Source organism: Fonsecaea nubica (genome assembly GCF_001646965.1).
Source record: "Fonsecaea nubica strain CBS 269.64 chromosome Unknown Scaff11, whole genome shotgun sequence".
NCBI lineage: Eukaryota > Fungi > Ascomycota > Eurotiomycetes > Chaetothyriales > Herpotrichiellaceae > Fonsecaea > Fonsecaea nubica.
In genome coordinates, this window is record NW_019173684.1 from 1 (window position 1) to 17,541 (window position 17,541).

Here is a 17,541-nt window from a genome sequence, read left to right on the forward strand (position 1 = left end):
TTGTTTTTTTGTTGTTCTATCACTATGTCATGCGGCTCCGGTTGCGCTAGCTGGTCTCTGTGTTACTGACCATGTCAGAGTGAGTAGTGCTCGAAGATCCTTGTATTGTCGTGTTTTTGTTTTAATTGAACGGGGACCACCTGGACCTAAACAGGGTAGCTCGTCGGCAGCGTAAGAGGTGTATAAGAGGAAGGGGTGGGAGGGTGGTGCTCGCTGATTACAGCAGACAAGAGAGAAGCTTAGCGCGACTGTGTGCGCGATGCTGTGTTAGCAAAGATTGAAGTAGATGCAGAGGAAATGGTGCCAGCAGCTTAATATGACTGAGATGGTTGTCCTGAGGAAAGCGTGCAGAAGATGAGAAAGTCAATGTAGGAGTAGTGGTGATACGATGTGTGCAAGGGTGAGTTTTGAAGAGTCTCGGGCCAGAATGACGTCTCGGAATGGCGCGGGAGCCGTGGATGGAGCAACCGTGACGGCGACCAAGCTTGGGGGGGTGGTGGCCAGCTGCCTTTGGGGTGCCTAGGCGCTCCAGCCCCCAGAATTTGGGCCTCCGTCACAAACTTGCTGGAGTGGTGACGAAGGTAGAGAGAGGGCAGGGAGGCAGGGAGAAGACGATGATGGCGATGGAGACCCGGGCCCGCCACATCGTCACTCTCTCAGCTCCACTGCCACAATAGTGCGACCCTTCATCTTCTTACCTAGGTAACTGGTTGGAAAGGCCTCCTCCACACTCACACTTCAATCCAAATGGAAAAAGGCAATCAACAATTATCGACTCACCAAAAATCCAGGCTTGGGGAAAGCTTAAACAGTCAAGAGATGAGGCCAGAGAGAGAAAGAGATGGTAGGTAGGTAGGTTGGCGGAACGGGGGACGAAATGTTCAAGCGGACAGACGCAGGTACAGATGGGGAGGGGGAGAATCGAGATTTTGGAAAAAGGACTGAAAGCTCCTTTGAGCTTTGGGGAAGCTGCAGGCTTTTTGAAGCTGGAGCTGGTCTTTTGGGGAAATGGGTGGCATCTGGTAGTTCAGCATCCAGCATTCAGGCACTTGTACCAAATAACTACTCGTATGTAGATGGATGAATAAGGGCCGGGTAACCGCTACAACCACCAGCTAGCTAAGCAGCCGTGGGCAGCTAGCTAAGCACCTCCATACCTTGGGTAGGTAGCTTCCCTAGTAATCTAGGTGGTGATAGGTGGCACCAGGTGGCAATTGGAGGGGGCGCTAGGCGGTACTGGGGGGTTTGTTGCTTGTCGCCCAAGAGCCTAGCCTGCACCGAGTAACTAGAGCAACCCTGGTGGGGCCAGCCACTTTGTCCACGCCGCTCACGTCATCGGATTGCATCAAAAGATCGAAAGATCAAAAAGATCAGCCCATCAAGTTCGCTCTCCATGGAACAAAGCTGAGGCGTCAAGATCGTCTAAACAATACGCGTCTTTCTTTATTCTGAAGACCTTTGGCACCGCGGGGTACCCATTACGAGAGGCGTGGGACGTCCAGCCACCACCACCACCACCACCACCACCACCATTGCAGCATCAATCTGCTCAACAGGCTAATATTGGCCGCTAAAGTTACGGGTTGGTATGTACTGTAGCACCGCCACCGTCCCGGCTAGTCTGTCCTGGTGAAAACTAACCTCTACAGTACTACAAGGTGCCTTAGCTAGCACCGCGATCAAATGCCCGTCACGAAAACCCTGCAGGTGCAATAAGTGCTGATCCGTCCAGCAAGTGAACATCGGTTCCTTTCATTCGCGGCAAGCTTCCTTTGTTCCTGGCCGATCTCCACGAGGCACATCAGAGACCCACACATGGTCAATGAGCTTGGATAGAAAAGGTATACTCGGTAGGTACGGAGGACTGGCTCGCCTCTTCCTTTCCTGGGGCTGCTCCGCCGTCTCAAACAGAATGCGCGACGGTTGGTATTCTCCTTCACCTGGAAGCGTGACATGCTTCCCCAATTATTCTGGTTTCGTGTTGGATCCCTGCCATCGTTTTTTGCCATAGCGTATTATTTTTCCCGTTGACTCCGTTGTTCTGCTGTCTTTATCGTCGTCTACCCTTGGTGCCTCTGCTGTGCCGTTGGACGTTTACTCTTCGTTTCTGCGGACCACCGTCATCTAATTCTTCGTCCAGGTCATCCTCTCCAAATGCATCGTCTTCGCCCTCATAATCTTCATCCTCCGAATCGTCGATTTCGACATTTGCAAGAGCTCGCACCGTCTCCCCCCCTGAGCTGTCCGCCTCTTCGTCATCGTTGCTCGGACTTGACTCAGTGCTCTCGGAAACCTCCCTCTTGCGCTTTTGCACTGGCGCGACCACCGGAGACTGGCTGCGCTGCTCTTGCCCAACGTCGCTGCCCTCTCCTGCAAGCATATTTGTTCCTGTGGTTCGTCCTAGACGTTCATGAGAAAGAGGAATCAGTGCTCTCTCGTTAGATGGCTTATCTCCTGGCTCCCAGAAATTCTTGACATGTTCATCACTGTAGCCGTATTTCCACAGCAGCTCTTCTCCCGCCCGGATATTACGTCTCGCAAACAATCCGATCCGGACCTGCCCACTGCACAGGAGACTTTTGGGATCCACGTTGATGAACTCGTCTTTTTGCGAGTTGTTCATAAATCTCATTTTGTTGCCGACAACTGACGCATCAATCTCCTGAAACGCGTTGAGATTGAAGAGGTATTCTTGATTTTGAAGATGGTAGAGTGAGCCTCTTCTGTCGGCCTCCTGTCTACTGACCACCTCACCAACATATTCGCCGATAAATTCGCTCCTTGGAATGCTGGTTACGCTGTAAAGCCCGTAGCCCTGGACCTGGCTGGGCGCCTTTGTTGTCTTCGCAGGCAGGCCCAATTGGATCCGGTTATTTCTGCAACGACCCTGACGATTGTCGACCCGGTACTTGTTGAAAGAATCCAGAACGTCAAGCACGCCACATTTGAGGCAGAGATGGGGATCGCATTCACGATTTAACTTCCAGCATTCGCACCGGGCGTCCTGGAAGCAAGTCTTCTTCACACTGGCTTTGCAGTTGCACCCTCGAAAACGCCGTTTGCATTCGATGTCACACCCGCAAAACCATTCGCAGTGTACCTTGGCTTTCGCACATGAGCATGCCGGGTTGTCCTGGCACGGTCCTTTGTGGTGACAAGGAACGAACGGTTCACGCGTATGTAATTCTGCGCTGTTCGATACATCGATTATTGGCACCCGATTCTTCTTGTTCTTCTTTTTCTTTTGGTTGGGTGGTACCGCGCTTGCCTCTGGTTGAGCAGGACTGATCTCGGCATCGGAGAGGGATGGATCAATAGAATGCTTGACTCGGAAGATGGAGAAAATGATATGATTGAAGACCATCATGCAGCCCACGTCCTTGACAACTCTCGAGATCAGGCAGGGGCCTCGTTGATTGTGGAGATAGAACCGCATAAGACTGTCGACCGTGGCCTTTTGGGACTGCGACAAGAATGGCTGAAATTTTACCTCTGACACCGTGATATCACGCCGGTTATTGACATCCCAAAAGCACGACGAACAGCAAAACTCGTCATCCGCCAACACGGGCCTCACGTAGCTTTCTGGCATCCGTTTGGCGCCACCGACATATCCTTCGGGTTGTCGCCCTAGTAGCTGTCGCAAGCCCGTCGACGGGTCCACGCAGAAGATTCCGCATAGATGGGTGTCGCCTTCGACGCTGAGCTTGGTACTCGGTCGTGACACAAACTTGCGTATGTTGCGATCGGATTCCGGATCATTGATGAATGCTCTGGGTGTTTCCATATCTTCACTTTCGTCCGAGGCTTCCTCATCCAGAGCTTCCTCACCTGGAGGCTCCTCATCTGGGGATTCCTCATCTCGGGATTCCTCATCTGGGGGCATCTCATTTGCGGGCTCCACATATGCGCCATGATCTGGGCAATTATGGCGAAAACAGATCAAGCAGAGGTCAGAAGTTTGCGCTGAGGCTGTGAGGGAATCCGGATACCGGGGTTGTATTATCCCGCCAAAGGAAATATGCCACAAACTTGACCCAGCCTGCTCATGAAAGGCGTAGGCCAGCAGGCCTGCGAAAACAAGCCTTCGATCATCGGGCCGTGGCAGACGCTCGAATTGCTCAACTAAATCTCTCTGCCGACTCTCAGGGTCAGCTAGGCCGCACATCTTACACCGACGCTTTTGCTCTTTTGTCCATGCCTGGCGGGAAGCCTCCGGCCAATCGAGCTCGATCTGTCTGTCGGGTTCAAAGTGGTCTTGCACATAGAAGTAAAGAACATCACTCCTCTGTATTTCAAGCATGCTGAAGACATCTTCGATCCAGGGCTGCCAAAGCCAGACTAGTTCTTGACACTTGCGCTGTTTCGCCATGCCCGGAAAGTCGATCTTGTGTCGTTCTTCAAACTCTTCGTACTTTCTGCTGGCGTCTGGATCTTCGGTCTCGTCTTCCATGTCGTAGGCTCTGTGATTCGCCGTCCGATAGTTTGGTGCAAGAAAGCTCGCGTTCACCCTGCCAACGGACCGGAATTTTGGCAACATCGGCGCCCCGCCGCCAAGGGGCTTCGGAGGAGCCCCTTGGAGCTTGCCGTCGTGCTTTGCAGATGGTCGCCGGTCTTTCCCAGCTCTCTGCCTTTCCTTAGTAAGCGTCGCGACAGGATCCGGAAGATAGTCCTTTGTAGACGGTCGCCGGTCCTTCTGAGCTCTCCGCCTCTCCGCAGTAATCGCCGCGAAAGGATCTGGACGATTAGGGTCAAGGTCGGGACCGGGATATTTCGCCTCGTCGATACTGATCTGCCGCAGAGCGGCCTTGACGGCTGCCTGCTGCGAGGCGCGCAACTTTTGGTGGCAGCTTTCCATAAGCGATTTGAAAATCTTCACGTGGGGACGGATTGTCCCTCCTCCTGCCGAGCGTATCGAAGACCCAGACGAGATACTTCTGGTGTCCGAGGACCGGTCATCCTTGCTCATGCGGGACGAAGCCTTGTCAATATTTTCTTCCCCCATTTCCATCACGATGTCCTCTTGGGACTGCTGACCACTTGGCTCGTCCTGTTCGCTGTGTGCATCTCGTGATTCCGCTGGACGAAATGCAAGCCTTAGTGGCTGTCCTTGTATTAATTCGGGGCTGCTTGTCCCAGTCCCTTTCTCCTCATCTAAATCGCCGGACACGCTCTCAGACGACGACCGGTCCTCTCCACGACTCGGCCTTTCGGTGGCTCCTGCTGTTGTAATTTCAGCCGGCGTTGCCAGTTTCGACATTAACACCGAGGATGGAGGTCCCTTTGTGGGGCCTTTTACCCTTCGGTAGGAGCATGCCACTCCGTGTTCCTTGCAGAGACCGCAAATCGGTGACTGACCGTCGCACTCGAAGCCATGCTGTGCACAATTATCGCAAATGACTCTATCTGACACCTCTGTTGGGCGATGTCGAAGTGGCTTTGCGTTGTCACTAGGAGTGCCGTCCTTTTGCTTGTTTTGCGTAAGAGGCGACTTATGTCTGTCTTCCCTCGAAGGAGAGGAGACGGCGAATCTGGATGATGATGGTGATTTTTCGTGATTAATGGTTCTCGATTCAGGAGTTTTGCGAACTGTTGACAGATCAGTCTTCCTGAGTTCGGAAAGTTGTTCACTGGCAGGCATAGAGCCTCCAGATGGAACGAAGCTCTTCCTAAGAGAAGTAGACGGCATGGTCTGATTATCTGATAGTCCATCAGGAGGCCTTAATGCTGCCGGCTCTTCGCTTACTTCGCGAAGCCGCGCAGTAGCAGAAACTTGAGTGCTGGGAAGAATCGTGGGTAGTGGAGGTTCCGAGGGACCTGCCCCTGGCAAATCTGCTGGACGTGCCCGCGCTTGCTCTGGGCTAACTGGGTTTGAGTGTACTGCTGAGGGTTTTTTTGGCGGTGGGTTGGATGGTGATAAATTAGCTGGCCACTTAGAAGTCGAAGGCAGCCGCGGATCCCTCGATGGTTTTGGTAGGAGAGTTCTTAGGGGATGTGGTGTCGACCTTGTTGGTGGTGAAGGCTGTGTTGACATTGCGGACAGAGGGTATGGCTTTGAGACTGTCTGTAGATGCCGCCGCCCCATCCCGAGTGGCATTGATGAGGAAGTGTGTGGCGACCTTGTCGTTGATGGGTTCGCAAGAGTTTGAGACTCCAGGATAGGTGCCGGTGGCATTGGTGTCGGTACCTGTGAGGAAAGCGATGGCGGTGGCTGTTCTGGCATCATTTCCTGTGCTATATTCAACGGCTTTTCGGTGGTACTGTTCCGCGTTAATCCTTGCCTTACAACTCGAGGGCTTCCAACGGGAGTTTGATCACTCGGTGACTCCTCGTCCGAGTCAGATAGCACAATGATCTCGGGTTCGTGAGCCGGCGTCTTCTTGGTTGCATGACTTTGCGAGTGATTGAACCGTGTCTCATGGCCAGGTGCCTGCCTCGATGAGCCAGAAGACCTTGAAGAGGAGGCAATTGAGGAGCGAGTGTATTTGTCCATCTTGGACCAGCAGCGAGCGTGTCTCTGATAATTCAGAAAGCAAAAAGTGAGGTCAGGATCACAGCCTTAGTATTTTGAGTGTTCCGGGCTTTGCTTGAAATCATTCTGTGAGGACGATGGCGATCGACCCAGCTTACCGAGTAGTTGAAGCCGAATGCCACTTCATACAAAACATTCGCGGCAGCTTCGGCTCTAACATTCAATCATAATTGTATCAGAGTTCACGACATGATTGTTGACGCAGGTACGCAGGTAGATGGTACGCAGGTAGATAGTTCACATGGTTGTCGATTTCTTGGCGGTTTAAGTGCGGGGCCATGACTACCTACTACGCGCCAGTACGGCTGCCTAATACTAGCAACTTGGCGCCTTGGGTACCATTGCTTGGCGAGGAGAAAACGCCAAGGAATAATCTTTCGCCCTGGGTATAAGTATGAGTTCCTCATCCCTGCGTCTTCGACGCCGTCTTCTCTTTTTTTTTTCCCATCCAAGTGCAAGGGCAGTACGCAGCTCATGAGGTTTTGTAAGTTTCCCACCAACAAAGTCCAACCAAAGTCTTTGTTCATATCATCAAGACTCCAATGCTAATGTCTATGTTGTACAGAAACCGAAGCTGTGTTTTTTGCTAGTTGAAAACTACCTACTTGACCACTCCATTCGGCCTTCGGGTCGCTTGGGAATATTTGGAACCATAACTCTTTACCTTTTCATCATCTCAGCGCCTTGAGCGAAGATATGGAGAAGAGGACAAACACACGAGAGTGGACCATACGGCCAAAGCTGGAGCAAGGACACTGGAAACTGGTAGTGAACAGGCAAAGGCAACAGCTGCGATGTGGCAGAGCTGGATGAGATTTGAAAGCAGGACACTGCATAGATACCGTGTTATCAGTAGCATGAATTGTTTGGGACACTTTGACCCTGTCCTCATCACCGTCGAGAAGAAGAGGGTGTCGTATGCCTGACTTAACTGCGGCTTGGAGGGATGATAAGCACATCCTTGGTGGTGCCTCTATGCCGAAAAGTATGAAGCTCCAACTTCCCTCAACCTACACCCTTCCACTTCAGCATCACTCACTACCCGCGGCCACTTCCAAAATGCCAGCCGCGCTCGTCACGGGTGCGTCTGGATTCCTGGGCCGTCAAGTGCTCAAGGTCTTTTCCGATGCTGGATGGAACGCAACCGGGACAGGCTTCAACCGCGCATCGGGGGCAGTCCGCAAAGTGGACATCCAAGATGCAGATGCCGTCACCAAATTGTTCGACGAGGTCAAGTATGAGAGTACCTCGTTATAGACCGCGCGATTTAAAGCTTACAGCAACAATTACTAACACAAGGCTCTCAGACCTCAAGTCATCGTCCACTGTAGAAGCCGCCTCCTCTCCCTCACTGCCAGAAATGCTACCTGCGAAAGTCACTTATAGCTAACATGCCACAGGCGCCGCGGATAGGCAACCAGACTCGTGCACTCAGAACCCAGAGGCAGCACGCAGACTGAATGTCACAGCGACCGAACTCCTCGCCTCTTGCGCTGCCAAACATGATGCCTTCTTCATCTACATCTCCACGGACTACGTCTTCCCCGGCGTGCAGGGTCAAGCGCCCTATAAACCCACCGACACCCCGAAACCCACCAACGTGTACGGCCAGACCAAACTCGACGGGGAGACGGCGGTCCTCCAATTCCCAAACACCGTCGTCTTGAGAGTCCCCGTGCTGTACGGCCCGACCTCTCCCAGAGAAAACAACAAAGAGTCAGCGGTCAACATCCTGGTGGACAGTCTGTGGAAGTCGCAGAATGAAAAAATAAAGATGGATGACTGGGCGATCCGCTATCCCACGAACGTCGAGGACGTGGCCCGGGTGTGTCTCGACATCGCCAGACTCTACACAACTGCACAACACCCGGACGAGCTCCCACGCATCCTGCAGTTCTCCAGCGGGGATCGCATGACAAAATACGAAATCACCCAGAAATTCGCCGAGATCATGGGTCTCCCCATGGACGGGATCGTACCTGACAAGGACGGAGGGAAGCCGGGCCCGGATGGCACGCTGAGGCCGTATGACTGCCACCTCGACACGGGTGAGCTGCAGAAGTTGGGGATCGATGTCTCCACGGTGGATTTCGTGGCCTGGTGGCGACGCTGGGTTGGTGCCTATCGACATTAAAATGGTGACGAGGGAGCCAAGAAATCCAATGGAATATGAGCTTGAAGATGGCCGCCTCGGTAGGGACTTGGTGATGTGTACCATGCTGTAACGGCGTGCCGTGGCTATAGCATGACGGTCAAGAGGATTAGTCTATGGTCGAAGTGGGCTATCGACGACGTACATAGATGATGTTTCTTCGAGAAGTAACACAGTCTCTACACCGACCTCTTTACTCTATGCTCTGCATAAGTCATCGTAGTGTGGGATGAAAACTCAATGAAATGCCCTCTTGATGGCCCTATCTAGGTTACTCCTCTGGCTAGCTGCGCTATTATGCCTCTCCATCTGCAAACACTGCCACCGCAGCCCGCTCCACGCGAGGACAAGGTTGAAGACGCGGTCCCGATCCACAGGGCTTAAGAGAATCGTGACACCCGTGTCGTTGTCGTTGTCGTCATCGAGGAAAAAGAGCTGCAATGCCTTGGCGGAGCGCGAGTGCAGGTGTTTGAGGTTCTTGAGCGTAGAGTCCGAGTGCACGTCGACGCTGTCGAGCTTGCGCATCTCGGAGAGAGAGGCGAACGGGTAGCTCCGGTCTTCTTCTCCATCCTTGGAATCGAGTGCGAGACCTGTCCTGCTAACTACCAGGCGTGTGCGTCCTTTGGCGTTGTCGTAGATTCGGAACGCATAGCCTCTTTCGCCCAGTCTCTGCAGTGGAGGAGACTCGCTCTGGTCTTCGTCATCGTCCTCATCATCTATCCCTTCATGGCCAGAATCGTTGTCTCTCAATTCAAACTCTGTCAAATCAGCCTCGTCCTTCTCTGCCGCCTTTTCTTGCAGTCTCAGCACCGCCAGTTCCGCGTGTGTGGGAATGTCCCAAAACACCCATCGGAAATGTGACAATAACAACCTGTATCTGGGAAAGTTGGTTGCGATGGGGTACGTGAGGAAAAACGCACCGCCAAATACGAACCATACGAGCTTGACGCAGAATGCCATGTCTGCACACAACGTGATGAGAAGACAGCAAGCGAAAAAGAAGAGCGTCGCCAGCGTCATGTTCGGCCGTTCCCACCTGTGAAAGTTCAACAGGATCTCGAGAAAATTCGCCAGATCACCGAGCTGTAGCTGAATAGTCGGGCCAACCTCGTCCAACAACGGTTCCAGCCAGTCATGCTGTCCATGTCTCTGGATAAGTTCGCCCCATGCTTGTACGCGCGCTTCCCGGTCAAAGGCTCTGCTCACACTATCTCGCACCGCCTGTACAGAGCGCGGGCGGAACCTGTTGCGCAAGGTGGAGTAGATGATGTAAAAGTAGAGGTAGCCCACAATATGTTGGGTGTACCACAGAACACAATAGAGAGCCAGCCATTTCGCTGTCCGAGCGGGTGATTTCCACATGTAGATATGTCGGACGTCGACAAGAAAGGACTGCCAGGGCGCTGATGTGATGGCAATCCGTTCAATGATGCGCGTGAGGTCTTCAAGATCAAACGGTGGGGAATCAAAGTCGTCGATGTAACCGGTCGTGAAGTTGCGGGTGTAATAGAGAACCATGTAGCCGAGATATCTCTCCCACTCAAACCTTTCCCCATTTCTAAATTGAGACCGTTCGGGACGCGATATCGGACGAACAACCTTAACACGGGAAACGTGTCGCCCAAGTATCCAGGCTGTCTGCAAGCTTTCTCTTTGATGTTCAATCTTGTGTACGCGATGATGGGCTTCATCCAGCTCGGAGGGGACTGCACTGGTGTCAGCATCCGACGGCTCACTCGAAACTGCGCGAGCCAGAGCGTCGTGGGCATCTAGAAGTTCCTGATCTTGGTCGACAGTCAGGGTCGGATGGCGTTTTCCAAGTTTCCCGGCGGCAATGTGAGTAGCTTTGCTACGCAACACCCGTCGTGGGTGTGTGCTCAGATATTTGACGCTCTTAAAACCATCATGGAGTGCCTCAGTCGTCGACTTCTTCTCTTTTGGTGATGTATTCTGAAGCACTCTCGCAGGATCGAATGCTGCATCTGAAAAGATGTCCTCTTCGTCACCAGAAGACGCATTAGTCTGAGCAGGGGAAAGCAGTTGTTTTGTCTTTGCCTTTGCCCTGTCTTTCACGTGGATGGCACTGTCAAGAAGGTGTCCAATATGGTGCTCGGTCTCGGCCACACTGTCTCTCGGACTCAAGGACATATTAGTTGTCTACAGCTAGGAACTCGAGTGGTCAGCATAGGCAAGGCAGAAGGGCTCTCTGGGGAGCTACATGTCAAGGTAACCATAGTCTGAGGAGCTACTACCGATGTCTATTTTTCAGCCACAGCAGCAAACACCAAGTAGAAAGTAACCCGCAGGGTGGCGGCGATTGTGGGAACCAAAATCGGATCATTGTGGCGCCAGAGTGCACCATCTTCGTTACTACACCTCTGGCAACTTGATCTAGGCCATCTATTCCAAGTTTTTGGCTGTTCAGGACGGCAGCACCGAAAGAGAGTGATTGGGTGGATGGGGAAAAGAATGAACTAGACCGAAGCGAGATCTCAAAGGTGGTGGGAGATCGATACCCGCTTGTGCCCGCCACTGACGATAGTCGAGGACGACGGGACGATGGTGATTGAGCAGATGGAATTGAAGGAATGTTGAAGCGAGCGAAACAAGAAAGAGTGGCACCAATGGATCGTTGATCGTTGATCGCAGTTTGATCGCAGCGGACAGCCGACCAGGGAGACTAGATATGCGGGCTGATTTGAGTACTTGACCGTATATTGCTACGTTTGCGCACTCATGTGATATCAGTCAGCTCCTTCACTACACCTCCACGACCTCTCAATTCTAATTACTTTATGCAAGCAACATGCTCTTCTCGTCATTCTAGAACTAGAGAGATAATCTCACCTTACCAGCTACACTATGAGACACAAAATCAGATCAATGTGGGAAATCTCACATTCACTTCGAGGAGGCCGTCCTCGTAAACGACAAAGACCCTCCCTGCCTACAAACGCGTTGGTCACGGGCTCAGCAAGTGAATCGAAGCAGGTGAACATGGGCCTATGTTGAATGTGTTCTGCCTGACCTCCAATAACAAACAAACAAACAGTCAAGTCTTGATATTGTTCTCTTTCCTATTCATTTTCATTCACTACCACCTTGCAGGTACCTGTGTTGACCATCCTGTCCATGACCAATGCTTTGGATTTTGTCTGTTTTCTTTGATCCTTATGTGCTAGCATTCTCTGTCGCGTGTCAATATGGACGACAATCCACCTCCGAAAAAGAAGTCGCGCTTCTTCAGTAACGGCAAAAGTAAAGTTGGCAGTATCTTGCACCCGTTCCGAAAGGAGTCGCAGACAAACGACGCGACTTCGCCAGACAACAATACGGACGACAATCCTCAGCCTGATACTAATGGCCTCCCATTGCTGTCCAACGTTCAAACTCCTTCCGTCGTGCAAGCATCAACTCCAGCCCACCGACAGGCTGATGATGTGACCTCTGATCTGGTGGGTCAAAGCCAAACTCCAAAGTCCACATTGAATGGCTCCGTGGTCCAGGCAGACCCTGCGGCCAATGATCAACATCAAGTTGATGGACACGACGACCCTCCACAACCTTATGTTACAGACAGTGAGGCTGAAACAGACTTGGAGACGAGCTCTGACTCTGAAGGTGATCAACATAAAGAGGATGTTGGTAAGAGCGACCAAGAGAATGTCACACCAGATGGAACTCAACAGGCAGACTCAGGTATACCTGATGAGGATCAAACAAGTTCAAGGAACAAACGCAGAAATGCCATCTACGGCGTCGAGGCTCTTCTCCCATCTGGTCCACAAAGCTCGAATGCACATGGACAAGGGGCTACTCCAAGCTCAAACCCAATCCTGACACCTCAGCCCCCAGGTCCCCTGGGAAATAGCTACACTTTTGGTGGTGTCCCTACCAACCCTCATGTTGTTCCAGCTGGCGGACAGTATGCATTCAACTTCCGTACGTCGCACATGGTGCCCACGTCATCAACCGTGCAACGAGCTGGAAGTGATGGCCTAAGCCACCCGCTGGGTTCTGGTCTAGCACGAATCGCACAGCAAACCGTCCATGCGGATACTGGTCCCCTCCGACAACGAAAGGAGTCACTGCCAACAGACCCCTCGACAACTGTCACCGGTACTTATGTGGACATGGACAGGGACGAATACGGTCGTCGGCTTCGAAAATTCCCTTCACGCATGCCACGTCCCCCGGCTCATCACGGCATCCATGTGACCACAATTACACCACCCCATCTCGTGAATTCAGACTCCCTCGTCCCAGAACATATGTACACGTCGCCTAACCGAATCGAACACGCCCAACAATTCGCTCGCATATCTCTCAAGCGTAAAAGACCCGAAGCGATCCTTCCCCCTCCATCATATGTCTACCAGCACACGGGTGACCCGAATTTCAGCATCTTCCAGGGCTTCCTGCTCTACCCCGAATTATGCTTCACCCTGGCAGCACACCTGCCCGTCAAGGACTTGATTAACCTGTACGCGATCAGTAAGGACTTCCATACCATTCTTGACACGCGGTTCACAACTGTGATTCTCTCACAAGCCACCGCCAAAGCCCCCGAAAGTGCCCGGGCGTTTATGTTCCGCAGCTTCGCACATCTCTGCCGCTCGGACCCTGCCGCGCGCCTCCCTCACCCGAATGCCCGTCTCGCAGCACACAGCATCCCTCGCCGGATACCTTCTTTCCGATGGCTCAAGATGATTATGCACCGCGAAAAGGTCATCCATGAACTCATGACCGTTTTTGCCGAAGACGGTATCCCTCTCCCGGCAAGATGTGCGTTAGCACTCAAGAGACTGTGGTTCATGCTTGACATCCCCGACAATGCTCGGCGCATCGGGTACTGCCATAACCGGCACATGATGACGGACTTGGACCTGTACTTCTCGGCGTGCTTCTTCACGAAGTTGGACATGAGACTCAACGACCCTGTTTCTGGAGAGAAGAGAGATGGGATGAGAAAGCTACTTCTGACACAGCGTGGTTTCACCACTATCCTGCGGGTTCTAAAGCGTGATATCTGGACCACCCGGTTCGACGCGTTGAGAGAGTGGGTCAAGTGCAAATACACACCATTGCCGGACGAGCTAGGGATGAGCATCTTTGGCATTCCGCCGCACAGAATTGGTAAGGGACGGCTGGAGTACTGGGGTCTCCGGAGCGCCCATCAACTTGGTCGGCGGCCGGAGATGCTTTTACGGCCAGATCAGTTGATCATCCGAGAAGCATTTAGGCGCGGGATACGCTTCGACAAGCACTACCTCAAGTTCATGCTGTACGGATACGTCCGCCCGGACACGCTGGAGGACTATGCGCCGCGCACATACGGCCGGAGGATAGCTGAGATCAAGGACGACGAGTATGAGGTTGATGACGTGATCGGTGGTGTTGCCGCTCTCGGCGTCGACGATGAAGGCTTCGATCCCCTCCTGGATCTCGGACAGCCCAGGGACGTGAGCAGGTTTACCATCGTCAAGGAAGAAATGTCCACGCGGGAGAAGGGGTTGAGGCAGGCCGAAGAGGAGCTTTTGAAGAGCTGTCACGAGTGGTGGGCGCGCGAGCAAGAGCAGAACCCACAAAGCCGGAAGTAGAGGGAGGAGTGTTGCTGGGGATGGGAGCAACGAGACCGAACTGAGGTGCTGGGAGTTTTCACATGGACTTTGGAGATGACAGTGGGTTCCAACACTGATGGTAGAGTGGCACAGCCCAGAGGATTTTTCACACCACGCGAAAGATTCCCACGTCTGCTTACCGCCCAGCTACGCAGCCCTCGGTACCGCGGACAGTTAAAATCACGCCGAGGTTACATGGGCAGAGGAGAGGAGACAAAAGGCAGACGAAAGTCAGAGTGAAACGGGAAGAAAAAGGACGGAAATTGAGATGAGAAAATGAAAAGTAAAGAAGCTCAAAGACAGGAAGGCAGAGAGACAGAAATGCAGACAGAGAAACCAGACAGAGAAATAAAGCGCTGACATTGAGATATCCTCCCCCGTTTTCTCACTCGTTCATTTTGAAATCCAAGCTTAAATACAGACCGTGTACACCAGGTAGATAGACGGGTAGATGGACACGACGAGGTCCTAGATTTAGATGTAGAGGTAGATGTAGAATAAATACGTATGAGCAGCACAACACTGCACAGCACAGTACTCTACATGGTATAGTGGAGCAAAGCATCGTATAGTACAGTAAGATATAGCAGCGTATCGCCCGAGTGTGAAAAGATAATAGAGTTCATATGTTCCGGGTGTCGGAGCCTCGTACAGAGTGTCTACCCGTACACGCGGATACATGTGACAAACTACTTTTATCGAGGTGTTGAGAAACAGTAACAAGGGTCAACATGTCGAGGACATGGTGGGGAACTCAAAAATAGGAGAGTCGAATCAAATAAATCCAAATCAATCAAATCGCTTGCTCTAGAACAATAACAAACATTTCTGGTTCTGGTTCCGGTTCCGGCTGCGTGCAACATTACATTGACCCAAACTCCTTTGAATGTCCGCCAAATAGTCGTGCAGCGTAGTGGTTGGAGCATCTCTTTTGAGTGTGTAGGCCAAGGAGGAGTCTCAATGCATAGCTTGTTCTGGCAATATCGTCTTGCTATCACCTCGAGCGACGAGCCTCCGAGGTCTGGCATCCTCCATAGTCTTGGGCCAAATGTTGTTCAAGGCGGTCACGATGAAGAGACTAGCACACAGACACGGCTGCAAGTATCGCGTAGGCAGAGACAGGGCGTGGTGTACAAGTAGTCCTTCAAGGTGGGTAAGAGATATCAACTGGACTCGTGACTCTCTTCATTCTGCACTCGTTATGAGCCGAAGATTGTAGCCACTGTTGCGCTGGAACTCCCCACCATGATGTTATCGGGCACCAAGATGCACGGCGACATGGTGCAAAGTATCGCTTTGAGTAGTGGGATAGAGCTGTTGAGTCCGGCCTCCGGTTTTTATTGATTGTCCAAATCCTCTAAGGCACCGTCCATAGCCCGTCGTCCGAACTCCCCATATGTACAAGAACATGTTTAGTCGCGATCTGCAATGCATTATTGATAGACACCTTGATCTCGGTAGTCATAACGGGGAATATTGATGTCGAGTCAGCATTTAGTTTGGAAGACGTCGTAAGGTGGAAAGGGATCGGACTCCGCCGTTCGACAAAGCGGTTAGTGTTCTCCACACTGGATGGATTCACCCTGGCTAGGTCCATGTCCAAGGGCACATTGTTCATACGACGTTCCACATTTTGGATGTTGATCAAATACGCATTTGGGAAATTTTGCTGAAATCGTTGATTCTCTGCAGAGAGATTCTCTCTCACAACGGGCGAGCCTAGTGCGTTAAGGCTGTGAATTCGGCTTGGACTTCATGTCCAGCTTTGCGTCCGATCCCACAAGGGTCTTAGCCTCGGACGATAGCACGGTTTTGATATCGTCCTTTGGCTGTGAGGGACTTGACCCATCCATCTCTGAATGTGTGTAATCGCCCGGCATCTCTTGCGGGGCTGGCCAGTGCGCATCACCTGGAGCTTCGACGGCCATCACTGCTGACGGCATTTCCACTGGGACTTTCTTCTCGTCGGTTGGCATTTCGGCTGAATAGGGAGGTGCAGCCATTGTATTGTCGGCTTCAAAAACTCTACCGACCTCTCCATCTTGTCGCTTCCGGCGGTTGCCCCTGACCACCAAGAAGACGATCAGGGCGACAAGTGACAGGCCCCCCACAGCCGCAGCAATAGCGATGCCAGCTTTGGCGCCCCCAGAAAGGCCTGTGTCGGTGTTGGAAGAAGCAGACGTCGACACCGGAGAAGGGTCAGGAGCTCCAGAGGGAACCACGGATGGCTCGGCCGATGTTGCAACGGAAATGCTCTGGCAGTCGACAGAGAATTGACTGACGTTGGTTGTGGTCATGCAGTCGGAGAAGGCAGCGAGGAACAAAGTCGTTGAACTGCAGTAAGCGACATCACTGCCATATACCGTGACTAGCAAATATCAGCATCCCCCTCAGACATGTTTGGTAACCCTTCCTCCGCACTCACCTGCACATGTCTGATCCAAACTGGTGACCATGAAACTAAGAAAACCCTGCGTGTTTGTCGGAAAAGGTGTACAAGTACCATCGTCTGGACCTGTCGTCACAGTCTTGAATTGAGAGCACTTGTTGTCAGAGTAAAATGTAATGTTGGACAAGGCTATGACTTGGTGAAATTGTAGGGCAGACCACACAAGCGTGGTCATCAGGCTGAGGAGCTTCATTGCTGCAAAGGAAACTTCAGAGAAACAGGCATGAAAAGCAAGGAGAAGGGTTAGAAAACGAGTGTGTTGCTTGCACGCAAGATCAAAAGAGGGAAAATGGAAACCGGACCTGCGGTGTGGGAGGACGAGCAAGACGACTTTTGTGATTGTGACAAAAGGCCGCAAACAAGTGAGGCCCGGGACAACGGCTGGGAAGGATTCAGTCTCGCCAAAGTAGCTGTGAAACGTCAGCCAAAGTAAGGACCAATGCGGCATAAGCAGATGAAGCGAGATGGTCTGACGACGAGTAGTTACTGCGGTCGAGGAAGCATGGCAGGGAGATTTGGCTTGCGGCCAAGGCAGATGTTGCAAAGTTCGCGCTGGTGATGGCGGATGAAACGGCGACGATGGATCAACTATTGGTCAACAGGATCAGCCCAGCACACAGGTCGTGGACTCGTAGAACACCAGCTGAAGGGGGCGAAAGTGTCCTGGGCCACAGACAAGGCCATTTGTTTTTTTGTCAGGGGCCACAGGCTGAAGGCACGAAGGATGAATTGACGTAGATTGATTCTTTAGGCCTGGACGAGGTGGAGCGATTGCCAGGAACGGAAG

At 52.3% G+C, this 17,541-nt stretch overlaps 6 protein-coding genes across 6 annotated transcripts; 2 read left to right on the forward strand and 4 right to left on the reverse strand.

Moving 5' to 3' along the window:
• Positions 1-2,050: 2,050 nt before the first annotated feature.
• Positions 2,051-5,689, reverse strand: AYO20_02485 (hypothetical protein; the record flags this gene model as incomplete). Its single annotated transcript, XM_022640789.1, has 1 exon — positions 2,051-5,689. The coding sequence occupies one exon, from the start codon at positions 5,687-5,689 to the stop codon at positions 2,051-2,053; it is 3,639 nt and encodes a 1,212-aa protein (XP_022503045.1).
• Positions 5,690-5,933: 244 nt separating this feature from the next.
• Positions 5,934-6,493, reverse strand: AYO20_02486 (hypothetical protein; the record flags this gene model as incomplete). Its single annotated transcript, XM_022640790.1, has 2 exons — positions 5,934-6,260; positions 6,287-6,493. The coding sequence occupies 2 exons, from the start codon at positions 6,491-6,493 to the stop codon at positions 5,934-5,936; spliced, it is 534 nt and encodes a 177-aa protein (XP_022503046.1).
• Positions 6,494-7,591: 1,098 nt separating this feature from the next.
• AYO20_02487 (hypothetical protein) lies at positions 7,592-8,666 on the forward strand (the record flags this gene model as incomplete). The annotated part of the gene is made up of 3 exons (XM_022640791.1): positions 7,592-7,767; positions 7,840-7,859; positions 7,933-8,666. The coding sequence occupies 3 exons, from the start codon at positions 7,592-7,594 to the stop codon at positions 8,664-8,666; spliced, it is 930 nt and encodes a 309-aa protein (XP_022503047.1).
• Positions 8,667-8,921: 255 nt separating this feature from the next.
• AYO20_02488 (hypothetical protein) lies at positions 8,922-10,832 on the reverse strand (the record flags this gene model as incomplete). Its single annotated transcript, XM_022640792.1, has 1 exon — positions 8,922-10,832. One exon carries the CDS (start codon positions 10,830-10,832, stop codon positions 8,922-8,924), a length of 1,911 nt encoding a protein of 636 aa, XP_022503048.1.
• Positions 10,833-11,887: 1,055 nt separating this feature from the next.
• AYO20_02489 (hypothetical protein) lies at positions 11,888-14,284 on the forward strand (the record flags this gene model as incomplete). Its single annotated transcript, XM_022640793.1, has 1 exon — positions 11,888-14,284. One exon carries the CDS (start codon positions 11,888-11,890, stop codon positions 14,282-14,284), a length of 2,397 nt encoding a protein of 798 aa, XP_022503049.1.
• A 1,748-nt stretch (positions 14,285-16,032) lies between these two features.
• Positions 16,033-16,947, reverse strand: AYO20_02490 (hypothetical protein; the record flags this gene model as incomplete). Its single annotated transcript, XM_022640794.1, has 2 exons — positions 16,033-16,673; positions 16,731-16,947. 2 exons carry the CDS (start codon positions 16,945-16,947, stop codon positions 16,033-16,035), a joined length of 858 nt encoding a protein of 285 aa, XP_022503050.1.
• Between the last annotated feature and the right edge of the window lie 594 nt (positions 16,948-17,541).